Source organism: Harmonia axyridis, chromosome 5, assembly GCF_914767665.1.
Source record: "Harmonia axyridis chromosome 5, icHarAxyr1.1, whole genome shotgun sequence".
NCBI lineage: Eukaryota > Metazoa > Arthropoda > Insecta > Coleoptera > Coccinellidae > Harmonia > Harmonia axyridis.
The window spans coordinates 36428797-36452651 of NC_059505.1; the positions used below are offsets into that span (position 1 = coordinate 36428797).

General features: G+C 35.4%; 2 protein-coding genes across 14 annotated transcripts in view; both read left to right on the forward strand.

Annotated features, from left to right (window-relative positions):
- LOC123679748 (rho GTPase-activating protein 21-B) overlaps positions 1 to 15066 on the forward strand; it is a 259603-nt gene extending 244537 nt beyond the window's left edge. For 9 of the 10 annotated variants that reach the window (XM_045617202.1, XM_045617206.1, XM_045617204.1 and 6 more), the window contains 7 exons: positions 6166 to 6405; positions 9563 to 10429; positions 10493 to 10798; positions 10892 to 11093; positions 11358 to 11767; positions 12393 to 12450; positions 13419 to 15066. In XM_045617202.1, coding sequence (XP_045473158.1) covers positions 6166 to 6405; positions 9563 to 10429; positions 10493 to 10798; positions 10892 to 11093; positions 11358 to 11767; positions 12393 to 12450; positions 13419 to 14314 — 2979 coding nt within the window. In that variant the 3' untranslated portion in view covers positions 14315 to 15066. Of the gene's footprint in view, positions 1 to 6165; positions 6406 to 9562; positions 10430 to 10492; positions 10799 to 10891; positions 11094 to 11357; positions 11768 to 12392; positions 12451 to 12620; positions 12735 to 13418 lie in introns of all 10 variants that reach the window. The other variant, XM_045617212.1, reaches the window with a different exon arrangement.
- A 2176-nt stretch (positions 15067 to 17242) lies between these two features.
- LOC123679754 (receptor-type tyrosine-protein phosphatase N2) overlaps positions 17243 to 23855 on the forward strand; it is a 47912-nt gene continuing 41299 nt past the window's right edge. For all 4 annotated transcript variants that reach the window (XM_045617217.1, XM_045617219.1, XM_045617220.1 and 1 more), the window contains exon 1: positions 17243 to 17396. The gene's annotated coding sequence lies outside the window, so the exon portion shown is untranslated. The remainder of the gene's footprint in view (positions 17397 to 23855) is intronic.

The following is a 23855-nucleotide window of genomic DNA, read 5'->3' on the forward strand; positions in this document are numbered from 1 at the left end:
ATTATATGCATAGAGTAATAAACATAGATAGAGGGAGTATACGCAATTTTTACATGTCCCCAACATGGTTAGATTACGTTGTCGGATTATGATATATTTTCAAATCCACAATTTCATTATATCCTTATGAAATGTATATTATCTTGAATGAAATATATTTATTTGAGTGATTCCCGATTAAATATGCAAATTTGAATATTTGGAATCCGATAATGTCAAATTTGATAGTTCATATTGGGGACAAAATTCGCTTACTGAAAATGACATATGCTCCCTCTATCTATGTTTATTACTATGGGATTATATGTCATTTAGTTAGTTCAGATAACTTGAAATCGTTATCCACTCTTAAATGAATGAAACTGTCTTCAACAATTGGTACGTTTACCGGTGGAAAATACTTGGGATCTTTAAATTTTTCATAATTAAAAGGGAAAAAAGTGAACTAAGAGCAAGTGCACTTTCTTACGGTGTACACTGACAAGTTTAGTAATCTCAAGTACTTTCCGCCAGTAAACTCTCCAAAAGTAAACGTAGCTTGATCTTGTATTTATTAGCGCATCGTAGTGTCCTCTCCTAACATAGGATATTTTTGTTAAGGACAATTTATAGAATATCGCTGTTATTTTCTGAACAGACCCTGTATTTCGTTATAAAAACCCAGTGCGATCGTGGTAACACTGAAATGGCTTTACAGATCGATGAATATTTCAATGCTGGTACCATTGCACTAGTAATTAACTTCAGGTTGAAGTGGTTGCCTCTGTACTGCTTTTTGAATGATTGAAAAACAAGCGGATTGTCATAATTAGTGCCATACTAAGAAGAGAGGTTTTCTGGAATCTTTAATATTCTTGAAGCAACAATTTTCTTGCACAGAGTGCAACGAATAGGAGTACTACCAGCAGGCCAGAATCTCCAGATTATCTTATTATTGAAGTTTCAACGATAACATATAAGAATGTAATAAAGATTATCTCTTTGTAAGATTTAAAAAGTAATTTATGATTCACATGTGTTGATACATTTTTCATGAGAAATTTCTTGGTGGTTTTTTAAATACCTATATATTCTTAGAAACTATTGTATCTGCTATTTTTTTATATCTGCATCATAAATTCAACTAAAATGCTTGAAATTCATTTTAAACCTGGTAATATTCCTTCCAATTTTTATTGACAAGCCTATTTGACAGTTCATTCCTCAGAGTAATGGACATAGATAGAGGGAGCATATGTCATTCTCAGTAAGCAAATTTTGTCCCCAACATGAACTATCAAATTTGACATGAAGCGCGCAGAAATGAAAACATATTTGCGATATGATATTTCATTCAATTCGCGAGTTTCTCCACGAATAACGGACTTCTTATGTCCCATAGTGAATCAACGTTTCATATTAACTCAAAATATATTCAAATAAATACCTAAATATATCAGAAATTCAGAAAACAAATTTCATGCGCGCCAAACGACGTGAAACAACCGATGACACTAGGAGAGCCAAAGTTGCCAAACCTTGGATTTTAGCAGGTAGATACAGAAAATAATAAATATTCTGCTTATTATAAATTCGACAATTCGGAAAAACATCGGATTCCAAATATTCAAATTTGCATATTTAATCGGTAATCGCTCAAATAAATATATTTCATTCAATATAATATACATTTATAACGATATAGTAAAATTGTGGATTTGAAAATATATCACAATCCGACAATGTAATCTCACCATGTTGGGGGACATGTAAAATTGCGTATACTTCCTCTATCTATGTTCAATACTCTATGAATCTTTATAATTTTAATCTTTCGTATGCTTTCAAGTTCATAGAACTAGAAGTATGATGTAAATTTACCTAATAAGATAATATCTTCATAATTAGCTTCTGTGAAACAATAAGTCTTGAAATTAGATACCGTGAATATTGCCTTCTTAACGAAATTACGTAACTACTAAGTTAGATCAGAAGTGTTTTGATCAATATGCGACCTACATGACCACTTGGTTTTCCTGAATCTGCGAGAATTCTCTCAGAATTTCGCTATTCAAATTAGGCAACGCGTAATATATTCACACAATGATCATCCGCTTTTGCGAACGCACACAATGCACAATTTCAGGTTTTTTTTCTCAACGGATGATGAAAAAACGGTCGTATTTAGAAAGCATATCACCATCTACGTACGACACACTGCTACCAACATTACAATGTATAATTCATCGAATCGCGATCTCTCGGCCCTGAATTGAGTAACATCGAGTTTTTATCGTTTTTCGCATTTTAAAACGTTCGAAACCTTATACGGTATAGTCCGCGTCGATTCGTTTTAAATGTAACAGCATCAGATCTTCTCTCCCGATTATCTCTCCTCCCGTTTTTGGGGGGAAGGCCTGAAGGTTTTTGGCGGCCTGTTATCATCAGCCTGTCATTTGTTATGCCGCTTGTAAACGAGGCGCATCCGTTTGACTGGCAGCTAGTCTAGAACACGATAGCCTTGCACTAAAAGTCAATATGTCAATGTTGCCTTGGTCGGTGGTCGCCCGTCGTGAAAATTATCGATCTGTAGTCTCTGATGGTGATTACTTTTGAGGTTCTCGGTATCTTGATATGAGTGCTTTCTAAGGAAACTACTCGAAATTTAATTACTAAGTAGCAAGGTTTTAACCGAATACAGATATAACAAAATTTAAGAAATCAGGAGCTTATAAGTCTAATCATGTTCCAAGTGCGCCCTTGGTTACAACAGAATATTTATGTGGTCTTCAAGGGCGAAATTGGCACGTAAATGAACGAGCGCTCAAAAGCTCCTGACTTCAGTTAATCCTTCCTTCATTTTTTTCTAATTTCTGCTTGGATGGTTTTGATGATGTTATCAACACAAAATTTCGATCTGTGTTCACGGAAGTATTGGGTATATTTCTTCTATGGTTCTGATCATTTTGAGATTTGTCTGTTATTCTTGTGGTCACGGAAATATTGGTTTACTTTTTCGCGAATTCTTGAATTTTCTATGGTTCTGGTTAAGTGATCAACATAAAATTTTCACGAGGCTTGGAACTTTCATTTTCCATCAAATTCTTGCAAATTGTCATCTAAATCGAATATCGTCGGCTAAGAGTGTAAATACATTCAATAAACTCTATTGAATTTATTTTCATGAATAAACTCTCTTATTATTATTATTATAACACTGTACTGTACGGTTTTTTTGGTCTCCTGTGAAATTGTTCAAAATGGACTTAGCAGATTTACACTCTTAGCCGACGATATGCAGTTTTGAAATTAACAGGAAAACAAAATTTTGGAAGGACATATTTATGAAACTCCTAGTGGGATTCAGTTCATTCACAACTTTACCTATGTCATTCGAGATCCGAGACTACCCTGAAAATTTCAATGTCTTTGAACAACTGTGAAAGTTATCATGTATACTACCGAAAAGAAAGAACCGACTTTTAGTACGAATTCAATCATCGGGTTGAAGCTTATCATTTCAGACCATTCTAGGCTCAACATTTGAGAAATGTATTATCAAATATTTGATAATCAGTAAAATCAGTCTGTTTGAGCATTAAATTAAATAGTAATATCAGAGCTCCGTAAAATTCACCATAAATTACTTAATTTTCATCTCTGAATCACTGCCAGTTGAGTAAATACGTCTTATTTATATCTACAGATATACAGGTTTTATGTTACTTATCTTTTTGATGCCTCTCTAGATTTTTATGAAAATATGAATCTGAATCCATTAGTTTCCGATAAAATAACCAAATTAATCAGAAAAGATCAAATATAAAAAGCTAAGTATTTAGTCCTTTTTTCGAATTAAAATTAATTGGGAAAATGGTTTGTGAATATCTCTCAGCAGAATATTTTAGGGGTTGATTTTTCCACCACCCTCTTCGTGAAAACATAAATAGTTTGAAAACACCTGTATTTGAATATGTCGGTGGGAAAATTCGAAAAGTTCTACTAATACAAGAATTTGAAGTTTGTTCATTCAATTCAAAAATGATAATAATTGTTACTTCAAATTATTCGATATAACTGACCAAAATTGATAAGTTACCTTGGATAGACGCTGTAAAATAAGCTAGCTCCTCACAAGGTCAGAAATAATCATGTAAGGCTTGCTTCAGTTCCATTTTTGCAAGTCCATTTGAAATTTTATAGAAAAAATTGTATAATTTGTCACTAGAAAATGGAAATATCTAATTCAAAATAGAGAAAGTCGACATTTTTCCAATACCCTCACATATACTGAATCCACAATAATTCCAATTATCTGAGAGAAATTCACTGAAACGATGTTTCGATAACAAACACGATAAGAACCAATTCTCGAAACTAATTTCGCTAGGGATTTGTAGAGAGTTAATTCAAGTAGCCCAATATCAGAAGAATAGATTCCAAAGTTGAGTAAAGAACAAACAAACTGACCAAACACACTATTACTTACGGAGAAACATATTGTGTTCAATCAGAATCTATTGGTTTTGTTGCAATCTGTTATAATGAATGGTTTTTCCTTTTACTACGGTATTTGGCAAAGGTAATCGAATTTTATCATTACTATATTGGTTATCTAAAAGACAATAATGTATTTGAATGGACGTACAACGTATCCCAAGATGGATGAAGTTCGCCAAAAATATTGTTTGTTTCATTAGTTCCGATACTGAAAATAAAAGATGACCAACCCCTGAGATTGAAACCAAGTTATTGACTGCAAATTATCTCATTCTTGTATAATATTAAAAAAGCATTTTATAAAACCTAAGCTGGTGATTGAGCATTTTTGAGATATTATAGTTTTGAGAAAATCACAAAAAAAAATCAATATTTGGAAATTCTGACTGCCCCTAACGCCCTGACTCATTTTTTAGAATTCTTTTAACTATGTATTCTAAGGATATCAGTTCTTGGATTCTTTAATACTATCATCTAGCCATTTCTGTCCGTTCGGCCGTAAGGGGTTGTCCATTAATCACGTGATCTTTTTTTAGCATTTTTTAAACCCCCCTCCCCCATTGGTGATACGTAGTGAGGTTTAAGACCACCCCCCTCCCCCTTCTCAACATCACGTGTATTTTCAGTACCTACAACGAATCTTAAAATTTTCTGAATATTAACTCAATTTAAATACAGGTATAAACTAAAATCTTTCTTCTGAAATTAAGGACCATAATAAAAATGTCTACACCAGGTTGCAAGTTTTTTTTGATTGCCATAACAATAATAATAAACGAAAAGTGTAATCATAGGAAAAACATGTATTGTACTAGTACATGAATATATTCAATGTAGTCAAGGTCACTACACGCCGCGCCGTGCCGCTTAATATTTGTTTAAAAATCGCGCGTTTGACGAAAAAATAAATACACGTGATATCTTACTACACCCTCCCTCCCCCTTGTGATATTTTCGTGATTTTTATCAAACCCCTCCCCCCCCCCTTTCAAGCCTCACGTGATTAATGGACAAACTCAATAAATCGAGTTTTATGCTGTTACATCATACTCTTTTTACTAGCAAAATTTGATATTAATATATGTAATATGAGAATTACATTGTGTAACCGTGTAGTTTAGAACTTCTTTCAAGTTCATCTTTAGACACTGAACATTCTAAAAATGGTACAGAGTATGTATGTGTGAAAAGGTGTTAGGAAAAATCTAAAAAGAAGTATAAAATTTGGTATAGAAGGAGAAAACAATAGGATATTTACAGTGAAAATAATTTACGTTATAGTGACAGAAAATTTTCTAATTTTTTTTTTCAGTTTTTTCAAGTATTTTGAAAACTATTAGGATTAATGCGAGAATTTGAGAGAGAAGTGATTGAGAATGGAAATCTTGAATATATCAAAGAAATAATATGAAAAAAAAAGGTTTCTTCGGAAACATTTTTTTCATTTTTTGTATAACCGGAAGTACCGGAGCTTCGAAAATATTTTAGCTGAATAGGACAAGACATTACCATATTCCGAATTTTATTTTCAAATAGAACGTCTACTAGGTAGTCGAACTTGAAACACCCTGTATACTGTCCAATTTTATTGGTGGAAGAAACAAAAAAAGTTCAAAACTTGTTGTAATCAAGACGAAATTTCATATTCAGATATAATCAAACTAATAATCTATTTTTTTGTTGCAGAGCCCTATTGGTACTTCGGATCTGTTGGAGCAATCGTTCTCCAACGGCGTGGACATCAGAACGAGCCTTGTGCGTGTCGCGGAAGACTACACGAAGAGGAAACACGTCCTCAGGGTGTCCTCGGTGAACCCTTGCAGGTCCGAGTTGTTGCTGCAGGCCGAGAACAGCGACGAGCTAGCCGACTGGGTGAAAGTGCTCAACGAACAAGGTGCTACCGCCACCGAGGTGGAAACCAAATTGGTAAGTGGAAATACTGGACCACTGTTGGTTACGTTACACACATACACGTTTTACTTACAATTACGGAAAATCGTCGGTATTAGGAAACGTTTGTGCTCGCTGAAACGGAAATCGGTTGAGTAACAGAGTTACGCTAGGAATGTAGGTATTAGTTGGTAAGAAGTAACAACAGGAAATATATTCGGTTTTTATGATTTTAATACTTTTGAGGTGTGGCTGAAATAAATGAGACTGATTTTTTATTCATCAATGTTGCCCACTTCAAAATAGTTCCCTTAGTACACACCGATGGAGACGTTGTTCCCACTGTTGGTAGCAACGCTGAAAGTCTTCAACCGTTGGGGGTTCAGTATGTAACAGGCCAATTGAAAAGTCCCCGGTCTACCATAGTAAAACACATTTTTTCTGGCAAAATTCGATTTTATTATTCAACATAGTTGTCTTCGAGGGCGATACTGCGATTATAGCGATCTTCCTACTCTTCGATACCATTTTTGTAGTACGATTTGTCTTTCGCTTCAAAATAAGCCTCAGTTTCGGCGATTAATTCCTCATTGGCGCTAAATTTCTGTCCAGCGAGCATTCTCTTGAGATCTGAGAACAAGAAAAAGTCGCTAGGGGCCAGATCTGGCGAATACGGAGCATGCAGATGCAATTCGAAGCCCAATTCATGCAATTGTGCCATTGTTTTCATTGTCTTGATGCAACAGCTTTTTTTTCTTCAAATAGGGCCGTTTTTTAACGATTTAATCCTGTAAACGATCCAATAACGCTATATAATAATCGCTGTTGATGGTTTGGCACTTTTGAAGGTAATCAATCAATGAATATTAAACTTGCGCATCCCAGAATACTGATGCCATTACTATGCCAGCTGACTGTTGTGTTTTTCCTTGCTTTGGATTCGGTTCATCTTGTGCAATCCACTCAGCTGACTGTCGATTAGACTCCGCAGTGAAATGATGGAGCCATAATTCATCCATTCTCACATATCGGCGCAAAAATTCAGGTTTATTGCACTTAAACAGCTTCAACCACTGCTCAGAATCATTAACACTTTGTTGCTTTTGATCGACTGTGAGCTCGTGCGGCACCCATTTTGCACCCAGCTTTCTCATCTACAAATATTCATGAATGATATGATGTACACGTTCAGATGATATCTTCATTCATTCATGAATTTGAATTTCATGAGCCTTTTGATTTCAAACTTTTGTGAAGTGCTGTTTCATTCATGATTTAATTAGTGATATTGGCACACAGATTCATCTTCCTTTCATTCCTTCCCCATTCATAAACACTGATAATCCTTCAGACTATTAGTCAATGAACACCAATCGAAAAAATCAATGTTTATCAACTTCTATCAACAACAGTCTAAGATAACACCCATTCATTATATTCACTTCCGCGAAAATCCTCTCCAACAGATAGCAATATCGTAAGCAAATTCCTCCTTAAGCCCTAACAACAAAAAGAGAAATTGAAAACGCCTATTTAATCACCGTCTTTGTTTGACATCCCATCATCAACCTTAATTCCGATGCACATTTTCGAATTAACGTAGAATTCACTGCTTGTCTCTCCGATCTCTACGCTTCGGAGGTGTGCAATTTGTTTATTGACACTGCGATCTCAATTACCAGCCTTATCAGATCGTATGAGCATTGAAATTTTGATAAATCGCCATTATCAACCAATTGATTTACAAGACCAGTTGCCAGTTCACGTTGTGGACGGTATATACTTCCTGAGTGTCAGTTCTAAACGCTTCTTTCTGCTAAGACAGTTTACTGTGGTGCATTTCAATTTATTTTTGTTCGGGTGATTCCATCAAAATTTTCCATTTAAATGGTGAAGAATAGACTGTGGTTTTATGTCGTGAAAACGATAACGCACAAGAAGAAGAGGATACGCTTTGTGAGACGTATGGTGAGGAAGATACATCGTTTTGTTGTTATTTATTATTGGTTTGATGTGGATCGTATTACGCCAAATATTGATAGATGTTAAAGTTCAAAACGCCCACAATTACAATTATATAGTTTCTATCGACTTTAATCTTTTCAATATTGAAACTATATCTTATCTGCTAATTATCATTTGATCACTCGCATAATGTTGATTTATATAAGTCATTTGGATTTTTTAAGTTCGACAATAAAATGTATCGATGGAAAACTGTGAAAAACGCTTGTCTGAAAAGGAAAAAACTAGCCCTATAAAGGTTCTGTTTGGAATAATCTCATACGAAAAAAGGCATGAATGATTTTTGTCACAATTCAAAAATGATTTCAACTTTGATATATCTCAATAGGGTACCAAAGAGATCAATACCCGTAGCTGGCCAAAGATGGACATAAAATTTTTAATTGCGTGTCAATAAACGCACAATAACTATCTCTTGAAAACCACCAAATTTCTTTTGAATACAAAAAATATTTTTATTTGATTCATTTTTACCCTTTAAATTTAGAGAACGGTATTTTGAGCTAGTATGACCAATGCGGTTTTGCAATAGATTTATTGAAAATAATAAACTTCGGTGATGAAATGAAATGAATCATAAAGAGAGTTTACAAATAAACTACCATACTACCACTTACTATTACTACAGAAAATTAGGATAGAATGTAACAAAATTCATAACAATTCAATCAACCTCAAAGTTTAGAATTCCATCAAAAGAATCATTGCTCAATAAATCGGCCTAAATCATATCAGATATTTTTAATATGGTTCCTTCAAGGATACTTAGAAAATTTCCTGTCTATCTCTGGAATTTAAAACCCAAGTAGTTCATCTTCATTCAGTAAAAATCTTCCCAAATTTAATCATCTATCTATTTTTGTGGTTACTCTTGTTTTCCAGACCAAGATAAGCTCTATTGACTATAACTACAACTTCATTTAATAATTTATCTTGAGGTTTTCATTTGTCTCAGATCCTAGATATTATACCTATATTTAGAAAGGTATTTACGGGATCTATTCCAAAAATAACAATAATTCTTAGAACTTCATTATAAATAATGCATTGTTCCACTTCTTAGAAATGTGCCGAAACCATAACAATGAGATAGTCTCTTACGTAGTTCCAATGTTCAATTATCATTCCTTGTATTATCATCAATGTATCATCATCTTTTTTTTTCCAGGATCTAAGCGCAAACAAACAGCAAGCAGTACCCCAGTCGATACCAGCCCTAACCTCTATACAGGTACAAGGAAGCCGACTCTCCCCTCTCCCGATAAAATCCAAAGCGGTAGCTGGCAGGAACAGGTCGCCGACGGGTCAATCGCCGGTCAGCAAGACCAGAAAGCCCTCCCAGCATTCAGGAGACCCGAACACCAGCCCTAAATCGAAAACCTGGAGAGGTCGCGTCGCCAAACAGTTTAGGAAGATCCAAGGGGCCAGCTCCCCAAGTTCTCCCACTGCACCAGAGGGCTCCACCTTCGGCGTTCCTCTAGAGCAATGTTTACCGTCTTGTAGAAACCACTACGTTCCAAAATTCGTCGAAATATGTACCGACATAGTGGACGAGAGAGGTCTTCAAACGATCGGTATATACAGAGTACCTGGCAACAATGCATCCATCACCGCGTTGTCCGAAGAAGTCAACAGGAACTACGAGGACGTGCCCACGGATGATGCGAGATGGACGGACGTCCACGTGGTCAGCAGTCTGCTGAAGAGTTTCTTCAGGAAGTTACCGGATTCCCTGGTCACCAACAGTTTCTACCTGAGTTTTATAAGAGCGGACAAGATAGAGAATCCCAAGCACAGGATGCAAGAGTTAAAGCGTCTGATTAAACATTTGCCGCCCCACAACTACCACACTTTGAAACATCTGGTTCTTCACCTGAACAGGGTGATGGCTAATTCCGAGGTCAACAAGATGGACGCCAAAAACGTAGCTATAGTTTTTGGGCCGAATATTGTCAGACCTGAAGAAGAAACTATGGCGGAGATGGTCAGCAATAATTCGCATCAGTGTAAAATCTTGGTCACGCTTTTGAATCACGTAAGTCGATGATTTATCGAATTTTTTTGGTCTTCACTAACATATTGAAATTTTCCTTTTTAGGCGAGTTGGTTCTTTTCCGATAGCGAAGACGAGTGTGATCTAGACATGGCCTCGATTCAAGAAGTTTACGAAGAAACTGAACCGGGTAATCAACAAACGTTATTGGAGAGTATCTCCAAGTTGGAAGCTATGCCGGTCCACAAAGAGAAGAATGGAGCTCTTTTTTCCTCGATAATATCGGCAGCACAGAGGAAGGTTAAACGGAAAACCAAAGGACCAAATTCCTTGCCTGAAAGTAAGGAGGAGCTACCATCACCTACTGGACCTAATAGCTTACCACCATATTCACCGAATGATCTCAAAGATGTAAGTGGAACTATAGTCGTTTTGAAATAAATTCAATTTCTCCTACTAATTCATTTCTACATTTATTTCACAAGAAAACTTTTGTTTTTTCAGAGTACAACAGAAAATAATAAGACTACTAATATACCTACCACAGTAAGGGATATAGAAACACATACTAAACAAACAGAAAGGGTACCGTGGTTCAACTATGCCACAGACCAAGAGGAATTCCAAAAGAGGATAGAAAAGTTCAAGAATGAAACACAAGCTATGCTAACACGACCAAGATGTCTGGAGATAACAGTGGACAGAGGTAAATATCTTATCAAAACTACTAGGTTTCTCCAATTCTTCAAAAAAAAATTTACTTTCCATTTGCTACCTCCAATTGTCTTTAATTTCTTGAGCATTACATCGCATAGAACATAGTTCATATACAGTATAAAAATAAGAAGCCCTAAAACAGTACCCTGAGGTATACCTACGATGACCTTTCAATTTTAACTTTTGGTTTCTTGTAATGTTACTTATTGTTATATGCCTATTGGATAACTTTTCATTGATATTTTTTTTTCAGGAACCCGAAATTCCACATCACTGACAACCTCATCCAGTGGCACCAGTCACCTGGCCGACCAATACCCCATCACAAAAACTCACAGTGTATCCAGTGTGTTCCCATCAAGGGTACCGTGTTCTTTCGACAACAGAAACAGTTTAAATTCGCTGGACAATAATTCGCATGTGTTCCAATACAACAGTAAACATTTCGTCGGTAATAAGAAAGGTGAGAGTGCGCACGAGGTTCGCTGCGGTGCTACTCAGACTGGGGACGTTAAGAATCGAAATGCGCAGGTCACGAACAGGGAGGCCAACGGAAGGGAAAGGACGTCGGGGAGAAGGAACAGTTCAATCGAAAATCTCAATTCTGATAGCCCAGACGGCAAAGGGGCTGCTTCTCTGAAGAAGGTCAAATACGAGAATCAGGTAAGAGATTTAGCGAAATGCACGTATTTTATACTATACTGAGCAAAACCTACCTCGAATTGCATTTTCAAAACGCAAATATATTAATTTTTTGTTATTAGTTCCGTTGCACCTCCAATAGAATTATTGTCAGCAATTTTATTTGAAGACTTCAGTTGACATACATTATGTCAAAAAAGTATGGGCATTCATCGATTTAATAGCTTTTTTGAAGGGATTGCATTATCAGCATGAACTCGACAAAATCATATCAAAAAACAACTGTATTTTCCTAATATAGATCAGAATGAATAACCTCTTCACAAAAGTCAAATTACCACTTATAGGCCAATAGAACAGAATTCACAACGTTTACTGTAATGTGTTCAAACGTGTTTTGATGATTGGATCATTTGTTGATGTATCACTTTGAAAGGGGATGATATAGCAATGTATAATACCCATTATATCTTCAAGAATACTTACCAATACTTTTTTGACATAATGCTTATTGATATCCTCCAAGTGAACAAACAAGTAATTTTTGGACTAATAGAACAAGAAATTCTTGGAGCTGTTATAAATATCATTAACATATTTTTTATAGTTACCATTTCCATCTTCATGATTATTTTTTTCTTTGCAGGGAGAATTCCATAGGACAACCTCTTTGGACTCGATGAATAAATGTGGTACAGATGATGGTAAGTATCTCAAATTCATTATTGTCGAACACCTATCCTCTATCAATTCAACCTCACCAATTATTATCAGAGGGTTTTTCATCTAGATGTCATACTATGATAATTATAATAACTTTTTTGTCGTTGTATATGTAGTAGTGTAGAATACTTTAGTATTGATGATAAATTAGGTATGTCGGCATCTTCGGCTTGTCCCAAAGGTTGGAGACCGGTTAGACCACAGTTGGCCCCACAACGGCCACCACGTACTCGTCAGCTTTTCCACAACAGGCTCTAGTTTTGAGGTAGAAAGAACGCTCCACAACCCGCCTACTCCGCATGGATTTGGTCATTTCACACACTGAAAAAAAATTTTTACAAAATTTGAAATTGGTTCAAGTCAAGTCTGCTTACTATTATATACAATATACATGTATTACAAGACAATTATGACTCACTAATCTGGCTATAATTATTGAGACTATCAAAACAATCCTCAGTGTTGAGCCCTTTAAGGACTCAACACTCAATTTTTCAAAAATTGATGTTTTTGAGCGCTTATCTCAGAACAGATTGTTCTATAATTTTGTCTGTTATTTTCGAATTTTGAACTGAGAATTGTCTCAAACGAGTCCTATCTTCAAGTCAGTGCTCTCCTCAGTTTTCCAAACGTTTCCCAAAAATAATTCCTCTCATACTTTCAATATATAAAAAAAATGACAATGTAAATTACTGTTTCATTTCCAGGCTAGTATATTCATTGCAGCGATGAATCGATACAAAATTATTTTTGATTTATCGTCAGTGTGTGTTGTGATCTTAGTTTTTCCACTGTTTGGATTGATCCGCTGATTTCAATAACAGCTTATTTATTTACGCACTAAACCCACTCTTCCAGATTGGAATGATTTTATTTATAAATGGTTTTTCATGGAATGCATGCCTCAATGATTCGACATTTTTCATTAAAGTTCACTTCATGTTTTCAGACACGGATCTTGTATCTGCTATGACTAAGCTGTATGACAAAAAATTGGAAGACTACGCTCAGCCCAGTATATTAACAGGAGAAGGTTTACCCTATGCAGACGAATCACCCGAAAAAACAAGAGAGAGCACTTATGCATCCGATAAAGAGAACAGACCTTGTGATCTTTACAAAAATCCAAGTCTACATAAGTATCAATACAATCTGAATCTGAGACTGAAGAAAGAAGAAGCTAAGGTGAAGGAAGCCAAGGAAGAGCCTGAAAAGGATGAAGATTCATCTGTGTTGAAGGAAAATGTACCTGACAACGAAAGACACTTACCAGCAAACAAACTTACCTTTATTTCGAACAACGCTAACATTCTGAATGGCACTAATACAAGTTCGAAATTAAAAAGATCTGAATCACTAAATAAACCTGAAAGGACAGTATCTCCAATGAATAATAAAGTGAAGAGGTCAGAAAGCCTAAACAAAGCGGGGGATAAATTAAAAAGATCGGATAGCTTAACAAAAACAGAAAAGACAGAGAGTAATATTAGTAAAAGAAGGGAACTGATAACGAAAAAATCTAAAGAACTTAAACGTAAAAATGGTATGCCGGATCGTTCAATAAAAAGAAGGCATACTGTTGGAGGCACAAAGGACCCTGATAAAGTTACCTTACTGGATAAATACCAGGAAGAAGTAAACCCTAACAAGGAAGATAAGGAAAAAAACGTGAGAACTAGCTCACCAGACTTGAGTTCAACCAGACGTGAAAAATTGTTATTTGAAATCAACCTGATTGGACCAGAGAATATGGTAGTAGCTCTACGACAACACCTGATTGGCAACCGACCACAGAGTTTTCCAGAATCAACAGTGTTCAAGGTACCCCTGGAGTCTCACGTCTGAGTCTCTGTGTCTACATCTCAGTGCCTTAATGTAAAACATCAAACATTAACTTATAGACTGATCTATTTAATTCATGTGCAATATTGTGCATACATATTTATTATAGTGTTCATAACACTTGAATTTTTGATAGGCAAGTAGCTTTGGAAGTTCTTTGAGAGAGGCAACACACAGTTTTCACTTCAATCGCGCATTTATGTTATCAGAAAGTTTCGAAAAGGCTGAACTATCAATCCGTTGTGGGAGATTTTGGATGAATGTCAAGACCTATTTATTATTGAGTAAGAGGTGTGGTGATATCAAGTTTGTTTGAGACTTACTGATAAACTAATTCTGCTTTTTTGAATTATGTGATTTTTTTCTTTAAATATTCCAATTGAAGCAATTCGAATTTGTGATACACATATAGGGTTTAGATATGTATATAATATAGTAATTATTATTATTGCCTTGACCTACTTATTGAATTGATCATAATGAATTATTGAAATTAGATTATTTTTATTTAGTGATTTATAGCAGTATTTGAAATTGATACTGTGCCAAAATTGAACACTTCGCTTGTAATAATGTCAGATAAATTAGAGAATTTGTAAATAATTATCGATTTATTCTGCTTGTGAGGTGTAAAAGTCTACTGTTTATGCTAGGCTGTTTGTATCTTGCCTGTTATTGTTTTTTTTTATAGTTTTAAGTACAAATTGTATGTGTTGTTGTACTAGTGAACATTGTAAATATATTTTCAATTAATATTCATGATGTTTTCCTATAGATTCCTGAATACTGTTCAGAGTACACAAATTGGAACTTAACACTTTTCATTGAAACTCTAATAAGTTTTTCAAGAAGGCAGCATTCACCCCGAAGTAAAAAATATATTGTGGATGAAAAAAATTGAACCAGAAAACAAGATATTTTTTAGGATGAATTTAGAAGAATAAGTAATTATCAAAATTCATTTACCTGTCCTATCCCTCAATTATGTTTGTCCTTAAAATTGTCGGTCGTAATAAAAAAACTCCTTAAGTTATATAAACAAATTTGGGAGCAATCCGAAAAATGCTGAGATATTTAAGACCATAATTACTTAAGAGTTATTGATATTATCAAAGAATTAAGTCTTATTTTGTAAATAGAATGATGCATTTGAAGACATTTTCAGTTGTTCAAATCAAAAAACTGAAAAATACAACTAAATCATGACCTAAGTGAGTTGTTTTTATGAGACAATTGATAGATTTCCAAATTTTATCCCTATTCTAAATCATGCCAGTTTCCAAAATTAGCACTTTGATTTCAGAAGATTAGGAAATATATAATATAATGGTATATTACTTCGAATGGAGAAAATAATTGATGTTAGTATCTTTTGATATTCGAAGCTGATCGAAAGAATCAAGAATTCAGTACAAATTCTTCAAGGGAAGTATCAGGAAATGATAATTTAAGAAGCCAGTTTGAATGGTTTCGAATTTCGGTTTTTTCGCTAAGTTGTCTATAACAAGATCAGATTTTTATCCTTGTTTTTACAATGGAATAAAATATCAAAGAATCTTTTAAGTTTTCTGATTATATTTCGTATGCTAAGGCGCTGAAAATGTTCAAAAATCGTTGAAAAGGGCCAATTCTGAACTGATAGATTTTGCACCACAACATTTGTTTTGCCATAAGGCAAAACTCGTAACACCTGTTTTCATAGGTGTTAGGAGTTGTTACAAATAATGAATCCATTCTATTCAGTCGATATAATACAAAAGTACTGAAGTCCATGAATGCATCTCAAAAATGTTTTTTTTTGTACTAGTACCAAAAAAGAAAATAATTGGAATAATGTGAATACAACACATCAAGACTGAAGGAAAACAAAAAATGCGAAATGGTTGTATGTAAATCACTTAAGAAAGGAGACCTGGAAGAAATCAGAAGAAACTTATATCCAATGCTGACTAGATAAATAATAATATTGAAAATTCTTGAAGAATAAAAAAAGCGTTGGTCAAAAAGTCGACAGTATCCCATAAGTGACACTTATAGATCGGACATTGAAAAAGAAGCCAACCTCGGAGTGAATAATGTTTAAAGCTGCAATTTGACATGGAGTGAAGAATGAGTGTCCTTGATATATGAAAAAATTTAAAATTTCCCGTGCAGAATTATTTTCCAGAAAGGAGACCAGGAACTCGGAAATTTCCAGCCCACCACTAAAAAGCATATTATAAAAAATCTATCCATCTGATTTCGGTCGTTAAGGTATCAAGCAAAAGGAAAATCAATTATCTATCATTTTGAGCACTTCCAGATACTTTACGGGTACCACCGGTTGAACTTAACCCTCCGGAACCCGGTAGTTCATCTACGCGTATTCAGCGTATGGTTCAGTGTGGGTCAAAAATCTAAAACTCCTGCGCTATTACGAACCCTAACCTTGAATTGAGAAAGTAACTCTAAATCTCGACGCAGTTGCATCATCTTCGTCAAAAATCAATATCCAACGAGGTAATAGATGTAATGAAGATATAACACCCTAAATCGAAAAGCATTATCATGTAATTTCATAAAATTACCGAGCGTCGGCGATAGGACTCAACACCCAAGTGACACTTATACATTCCGACAAATATAATTAAAAAAAAAAGAAAACCCACGTCAAATCCAATAATTAAAAGCAAATCCCCGCCCAGTCGTTTTATTATCGCGGTTATCAAGGTACCCGTTCATCTTAATCTGTATACATGCGACAACACCGTACCCCCCCGCCTTATCAGGGGGAAAATCAAGGAATTATCTTTCCTTTTACGCCTGCAATTCCGGCTCTAATAGGGACGAACAAACCCTCTGCGTAAATAGAGAAGTTCTTCCCTCGAAACGATCGATTTTTCAACCCACACACACGCCTTCGTCGAGGCGCAAAACGCGCACGCGCGAGCCGTTTCTTCCCTTTTCACGAGCGGAAAATCATAGGCGGCCTGGCCCGTTCACGTTCAGTACGTTTTTCACGGCGACCATTTGACAATTTCCCCATTTTCGAGTGACGGGTTTTCCACCCAAGAGGATGCTGTGACTGGTCGTGATCTATTTACAGGTGAGTGGCGTATACGGTTTCCGGCTTACACGGCGACGTTACGTTCGATTTTCATACGTTCTTGGGTCAACGGGTCGAACGGCCACCTGTTTGGTTCGTTTTATCACCTGCTGAAGAAATTATGTGGGTAATGTTCGAATTGTTATGGAAGCGTGGGGGTTTTTCTAACTGGGTCAGTTTTTACCGTTCGATTTTTCAAAGATTTTCCATATTTAATGAGAGGAATAGTTGAGACGCAACAACGAACAATATGCTAGGCGGGCGCAAAAATGTGTGTCCTTGAAATGTCTTACGGATCGTTTTTTTTTCATCTACTGCGGTAAAATCCAATTTCCATTTGATAATGCTGCATTTTCTTTTCGGAAATGAAAGAATTAATTTTTCTTGTTTTGCAATTTTTTCGTCCAATCTATTTCCACGATTCGTATGGTTATCTGTTTAGGCCTATTACCTTTTAGATCAATGAAAAAACACCGCAGAATATGGTTCAACAATATTACGCAGATGTTTATTTTTCTTCTAAGGGTGTGCAGCCATCTGGCAGGTATAATACATATTATATTGGTATGTCAAAAAAGAGACATGAAAATTGGAAAAAACTATAGTACCAATTTTACAAAACACTATTTTATTTATTCTTTCAACGAAAATATCTTGACTAGATCAATAATTTTTTTTGAGAATATCAAGCAGATGAATACGATTACTAGGGTCAATCGTTCCAGAATCATAATTAAAATTTCCAAAATTCTTCCAATGGGAATAATACATTCGTATATAATGGCAACACTTTTTTATTTTTTGACATTTCTTACGTCATTTGTATAAAGTAGGTTATGTCATTTAAACATGGAAAGATACACGCTTCAAAAGCCTTCAGATAATAGAATAAAGTCGTCCATGAAATCTTATTGAATTTTTCCTAGTATTCACAAATGAGCACTGATTCTGATTAAACAGTTCAACAATTTCTAAACGTTGTTGAAACGTGTATCTTTCCATGATTAAATGACATAACCTACTTAACGCAAATGACATAACAAATGTCAAAAAATAATGAACAGTGTTGCCATTATAACCATTTTAAATTTCACCATTTCAGCATTGATCATGTGCTGTAAAATTTTTAGAGGATATGTTTTTCAGATTCAATTCCATGATTATGAGACAAAAATGTGAATAAAAGGTAATATCAAAAGGTTATATACACGTTTAGAACTATTTAGAGGGGCACTACAGGGATATCGAAAACCGTTAGAGATTAGAGATACAGGTTGGCTTAAATTACAAAAAATGTTGCGTTATTTAGGGATTAGTGTGTTGGTGCTAACAGATCAAAAATATCTCCAATGGTTCCCAAGCTATCTCGAAAAAACTGAAGATCGAGATTTTCTTTTTTCCCTATAACTCATTTGTTTCTGAAGATAACTTCACGAAATTCGGTTTGTAGTCATTATCCAATATAGAGATTCTAATGGTGTCGTAAGATTATTTCTGTTTTCCATTGTCTCAGAGACGCGATAGTCAATTTTTTCTATGGAACCAAATTGGTTTTCTTTATAAGGTGATAAAGAAAAAATTACGAGTACAGTACAACAATGTATCATACTCTACAAAAATATCGAGTCTAGGTACGCAAATTTGAAGAGTTGTTATGTGAAATCACTTGACTATCGCGTCTCTGAAACAATGGAAAACAGTAAAAATCTGAAGACACCATTAGTATCTCTATATTGAATAATGACTATAAATCAAATTTCGTGAATGTATCTCCAAAAACAAACGAGTTACACAGAAAAAAAAAATCTTGATTTAATGTTTTTTCGAGATATCTCGGGAACCAATGGGGATATTTTGGATCTGTTCACACCAACATATTCATCCCTAAATAACGCAACTTTTTTGTAATTTAAGCCACCCTGTCTTTCTTACGGTTTTCGATATCCCCGTAGTGGCCCTCTAAATAGTTCTAACCCTGTATATTATGATTTGAGGATAATTTTCAAAATTAACGTCAAATTGTTTCTGAACCTTCATGAGATGTCGCAGCATACGTTTTGGATATAAAAAAGTTCAAAAATCGAATTGAAAAAAATCTGTCATAACGTCCAACAAAAACTTATCACGAAAACTATGAAAATTTTTCATGCGTCCATCTTGAACACCCGATTCCTCATCAATTGATTATAAATTCTCTACTTAGAATTGCGAAATAAGTAAAAGATCAGGAGATCCAAAAGGGACCTGATCTAAATGCTTCCATGCTCACTCGTGAGGAGTAACACAAATCTGAGAACGATGCGAAATCACCAACCATAATTTCTGATGTAACGCCACCCGAATTTAACCATTAAGACTCATTATTTCCCGAAAGAGGGCAATTTCCCAAATGCCAGCTGGTCCCTTTGATCTCCGAACATAAAATAGTAGAAGTTAATTGAGACGTAAACTCGATCGAGCATCAAACTGTATGGACGATCATACGGCTCGATGGAAACGTGGTTTCCGTACAAGTTTCCGCTGTAATAAGCTATTTGATTGAGGCCCTTTGACCTGTTGCGTAAACAGGTATGCTAGATCAAGCGGAATAAGGGTGGAATAGGGCAACAACCACCTACTGCCAATTTGAGCCAAGGGTATTTTTCGAGGATTTAATCCCATTGAGAGTTTTCTCTCAATATATTTGATAAGACTCATGAAAACACCTCAAAAGTCGGACAATCCAAACAGTGACTGTTTTTTCATCATTCCATTTCTAGAAATATCTTTGAACCAAGATAGATATAGGAAGTCCGAAATCAGACAGATAAAGCATGTGAGCTTCAACTTTTTAACATCTTTATGGTAGAGCTCGAATACCGTTGCGGTGAAGTCTTTTGTTGTTTCGCTTCGACCATCTCCATAAACTTTTTGGATTTCTCAGTGCGCTTCAGCCGCCGTTTTCTTCGAATGAAAGAAGAAAATCAACACTTTCCGCAAATGACAGCCAAAAGTATAGATATATCCTTTTGAGATAGAGCAATACAAAAAATCAACAACTTCAAACAACAAAGCATTTGTAGATGTAACCTCAGTATTAGCAGTGGAAATGTGACAGAGGCATCATACATTTCAACGTAAGATACAAGAGAACAGATAAAAACCTCAGCAAAAACTCTGTCTCTCCGTAATAGTGCAGTGACTGGTTTGTGTATTTGTTTTAATAAGCTGATATTTATATTGAAGGGCTTTTTCTTCATCCAAACAAAATCTTCTCCATCCTTTATCTCCACAAACGGTTGACGACTTTATAACTAAACCTTTAAACAAAAAAGGAAAAAACCAGAAAATAGTAATGAATGTTAGTTTCCATTATATTTTGAAGTTAGCGACCTATTCTAAAAAAGAATCTGAAACTGAATGGATAGCTTGGAAACCCCCATGAAATTCATAAATTGGACAAGTATCCACCAAGTGGTCAATGGTTTCTTCTACACCACACTCACATAGTGGGCTATCAATAGAATGCCATTTAAAGAGCATACTATTACAACAACCATGACCAGTTCTTAGTCGATTTGGAATACACATAATTTTCCTAGGAAGATTAAGACCTAGAACTTTCTATGAAGGATCAAAGATTAGACTTTGATTGAAGACGTTACAAGAACTCGAGTTGGATTCGGTTCATTGTGTGCAGTCCACTCAGCTGACTGTCGATTGGACTCCGAAGTAAAATGATGGAGCCATGTTTTATCCATTGTCACATATCGACTCAAAAATTCAGGTTTATTTAAACAGCATCAAACACTGCTCAGAATCATTGACACGTTGTTGATTTTGATTGGTTGTGAGCTCGCGCGGCACCCATTTTGCACACAGCTTTTTCATGTACAAATATTCGTGAATGATATGATGTACACGTTCAGATGATATCTTCACAATGTCTGCTATCTCGATCAACTTCACTTTACGGTCATTCAAAATAATTTTGTGAACTTTTTTGATTTTTTCGTCGGTAACAGCCTCTTTTGGGCGTCCACTGCGTTCGCCGTCTTCGGTGCTCATTTCACCACGTTTAAATTTAGCATACCAATCAATGATGGTTGATTTTCCTGGTGCAGACCCATAAAGCCAAGATTTTGCTTCAACTGTATTTTTTCTCTTCAAAAATCAATATTCTATCAGCACACGAAATTCTTTTTTTCCATCTTTTTTCAAATAACAGAAGTAGCTACACTTAAAACGCAATATCTCACAAACTAATAGTCGGATTGCTGTCAAATTTTGACAGGTATCGTTTGAAGGTTGGTACTAACTAAAAATCATATGAATTTAATACTAGCACCGCCATCTGCGCCTCAGACCGGGGACTTTCCAATTGACCTAATACTTGTCCTTTTCTCCAACGAATAAAATCTCTATCTTCCTAACCTCGAAAATCAATATTCTCTATTATTGACCAGGAAGAGGTGAACAATATTGCTGTCTCTACGAAAACTTTTAATGAACCAATAAGCTCCACATTCCGAACACGTTCTCTCCATCCAGTCTGCAATACTGGTGTACTGTCCAATAATACGACCCATAAAAAATTCCACACGAGCTCTGAATGCTAATGAGAGTATGGCGAATCGTCAACATATTATTATTATTGGAGTGGTGTTTTTATCTGAACCGCCATCGCAAAAAATCGATTGTCTGGAAACTGGAACACGATAAGTTCTGATTTTGGTGGATAAAAGGGGCGACGCAACATGCGTCGAGGCGGGGATGTCATCCAGATAAACAAAAGGTCGTGAATGATGACTCATTATAACTAACACTAAGTGATATTGATGTACGAATAAGTTCCATATGGCAAGATAAAAATAAGTTCAGCTTTTGTGATATACTGGGAATTTTTTTTTATTGTTATAAGATTTCAGTAAGGCCGAAAACAAAATCAAGATTTTCGTCTTTAGCTTCATGAGTTGAACATCGTAGGAGTTTTTTGGTCATTACTTGTTTGAGCTGAGTCGGCTTCCGATGAGGCTTCGTTTTGAACATAATGCTCTCTGCACTTTCCACAATATAATAATTAAGAGAAGTCCGCCTTATCTCTTCAACAAGCTGAATTATAGATTTGACGTCCACAATTTCAACATAAGATATAGAAATTTGCAACGATTTTGCACGCTTCATTCCATGTTACGCTACTGGAATTTTTGAAGACGCGGTAATTTGTCAATTAATCGTTTCATATCGTGTACTTTCGGTCGGAATGCAGATGCGCGTTCCTGGAGAGAATTTTCTGAAAGATTTTCAATGATGATTGAGACTCCAGCAAGAATAAGTAGATTTAGTAGTAGATTTAGATTTCAGTCATTATTAATTTAATTTGAGACTCGGAATCTTATTTATCGGCGAGAATTGTGTCGGGATTCTCGCACCTCCCGTGGGATTAGAACGAAGAAAACCTCCCGTGGGATTAGAACGAAGAAACCTCCCGTGGGATTAGAACGAAGAAAACCTCCCGTGGGATTAGAACGAAGAAAACCTCCCGTGGGATTAGAACAGGAACCTTTCTTGGGATTGAAAAATATCAAGAACTACTTCCTTGAGATACAGAATTTGGGATAGTACGTATGTTAGACCACTTTGCTCTCTGAATCTGAAAGAATTCCTGCGAAATACCTGGCATTATCACACCAACTTCGTTGAATGAGGACTGGAGTACTATAGCTTCCTGATAAGAATTGGTGTTCAGAAGGCTGAAGATAGTTTACATCCTAGTAGCAGAGTGGCTCATTTAAAATCGTTTTAAGTTAAGTTTCTATTTTATTATTTGTTTGGAGTGAAAAGGATCGATCATTGTATATTTTAATTTTATTAAATTTGTAAAAACCTGGGTAGGAGTTTTGTTGCCAAATAAGCCAAACCACCCCTAGAAATTAGTCCTTAGAGTCTCATGGGCAATTGTAACGTTACAAATTTGCTATCATGTCCTCACCATAAAACATCAACATTTCAGAGGAGTTTTAGATATAACATATTTAGATTGTACAATGTGATCCCTGATGAATTAAAACAACTTAAAATTGATAAATTCAGAAAAAAAATCAAGGATTATCTTTTCAGCTGCCTCTGACTAAATATACTGATTGTCCGAGAAAGTAGAATATTATATTTTTTTTTTCTGTATGCTCCATTATGTTCGTGCATGGGTATATGCAAATATGTATGTTTTTTTCGCTGTATTTCTGACTGTATTTTGCACGTGATATTAATTTTGCAACAAGGGTTAAGTGGTAGAACACCTCTGGGTGAACTTCCCCTTGAGAGTTCTGAACAAAGACCTTCATTATTATTATTATTATTATTACTTCGTGTTTCATATCTTTTTTCAACACGTCAACTAAGGGGGGACTTTGGGGCTGCTTGTCCATCGCTGGCCACTACTTTCTCCCATCTTTCTGGCAGGGTACAAACCCCGCGTTG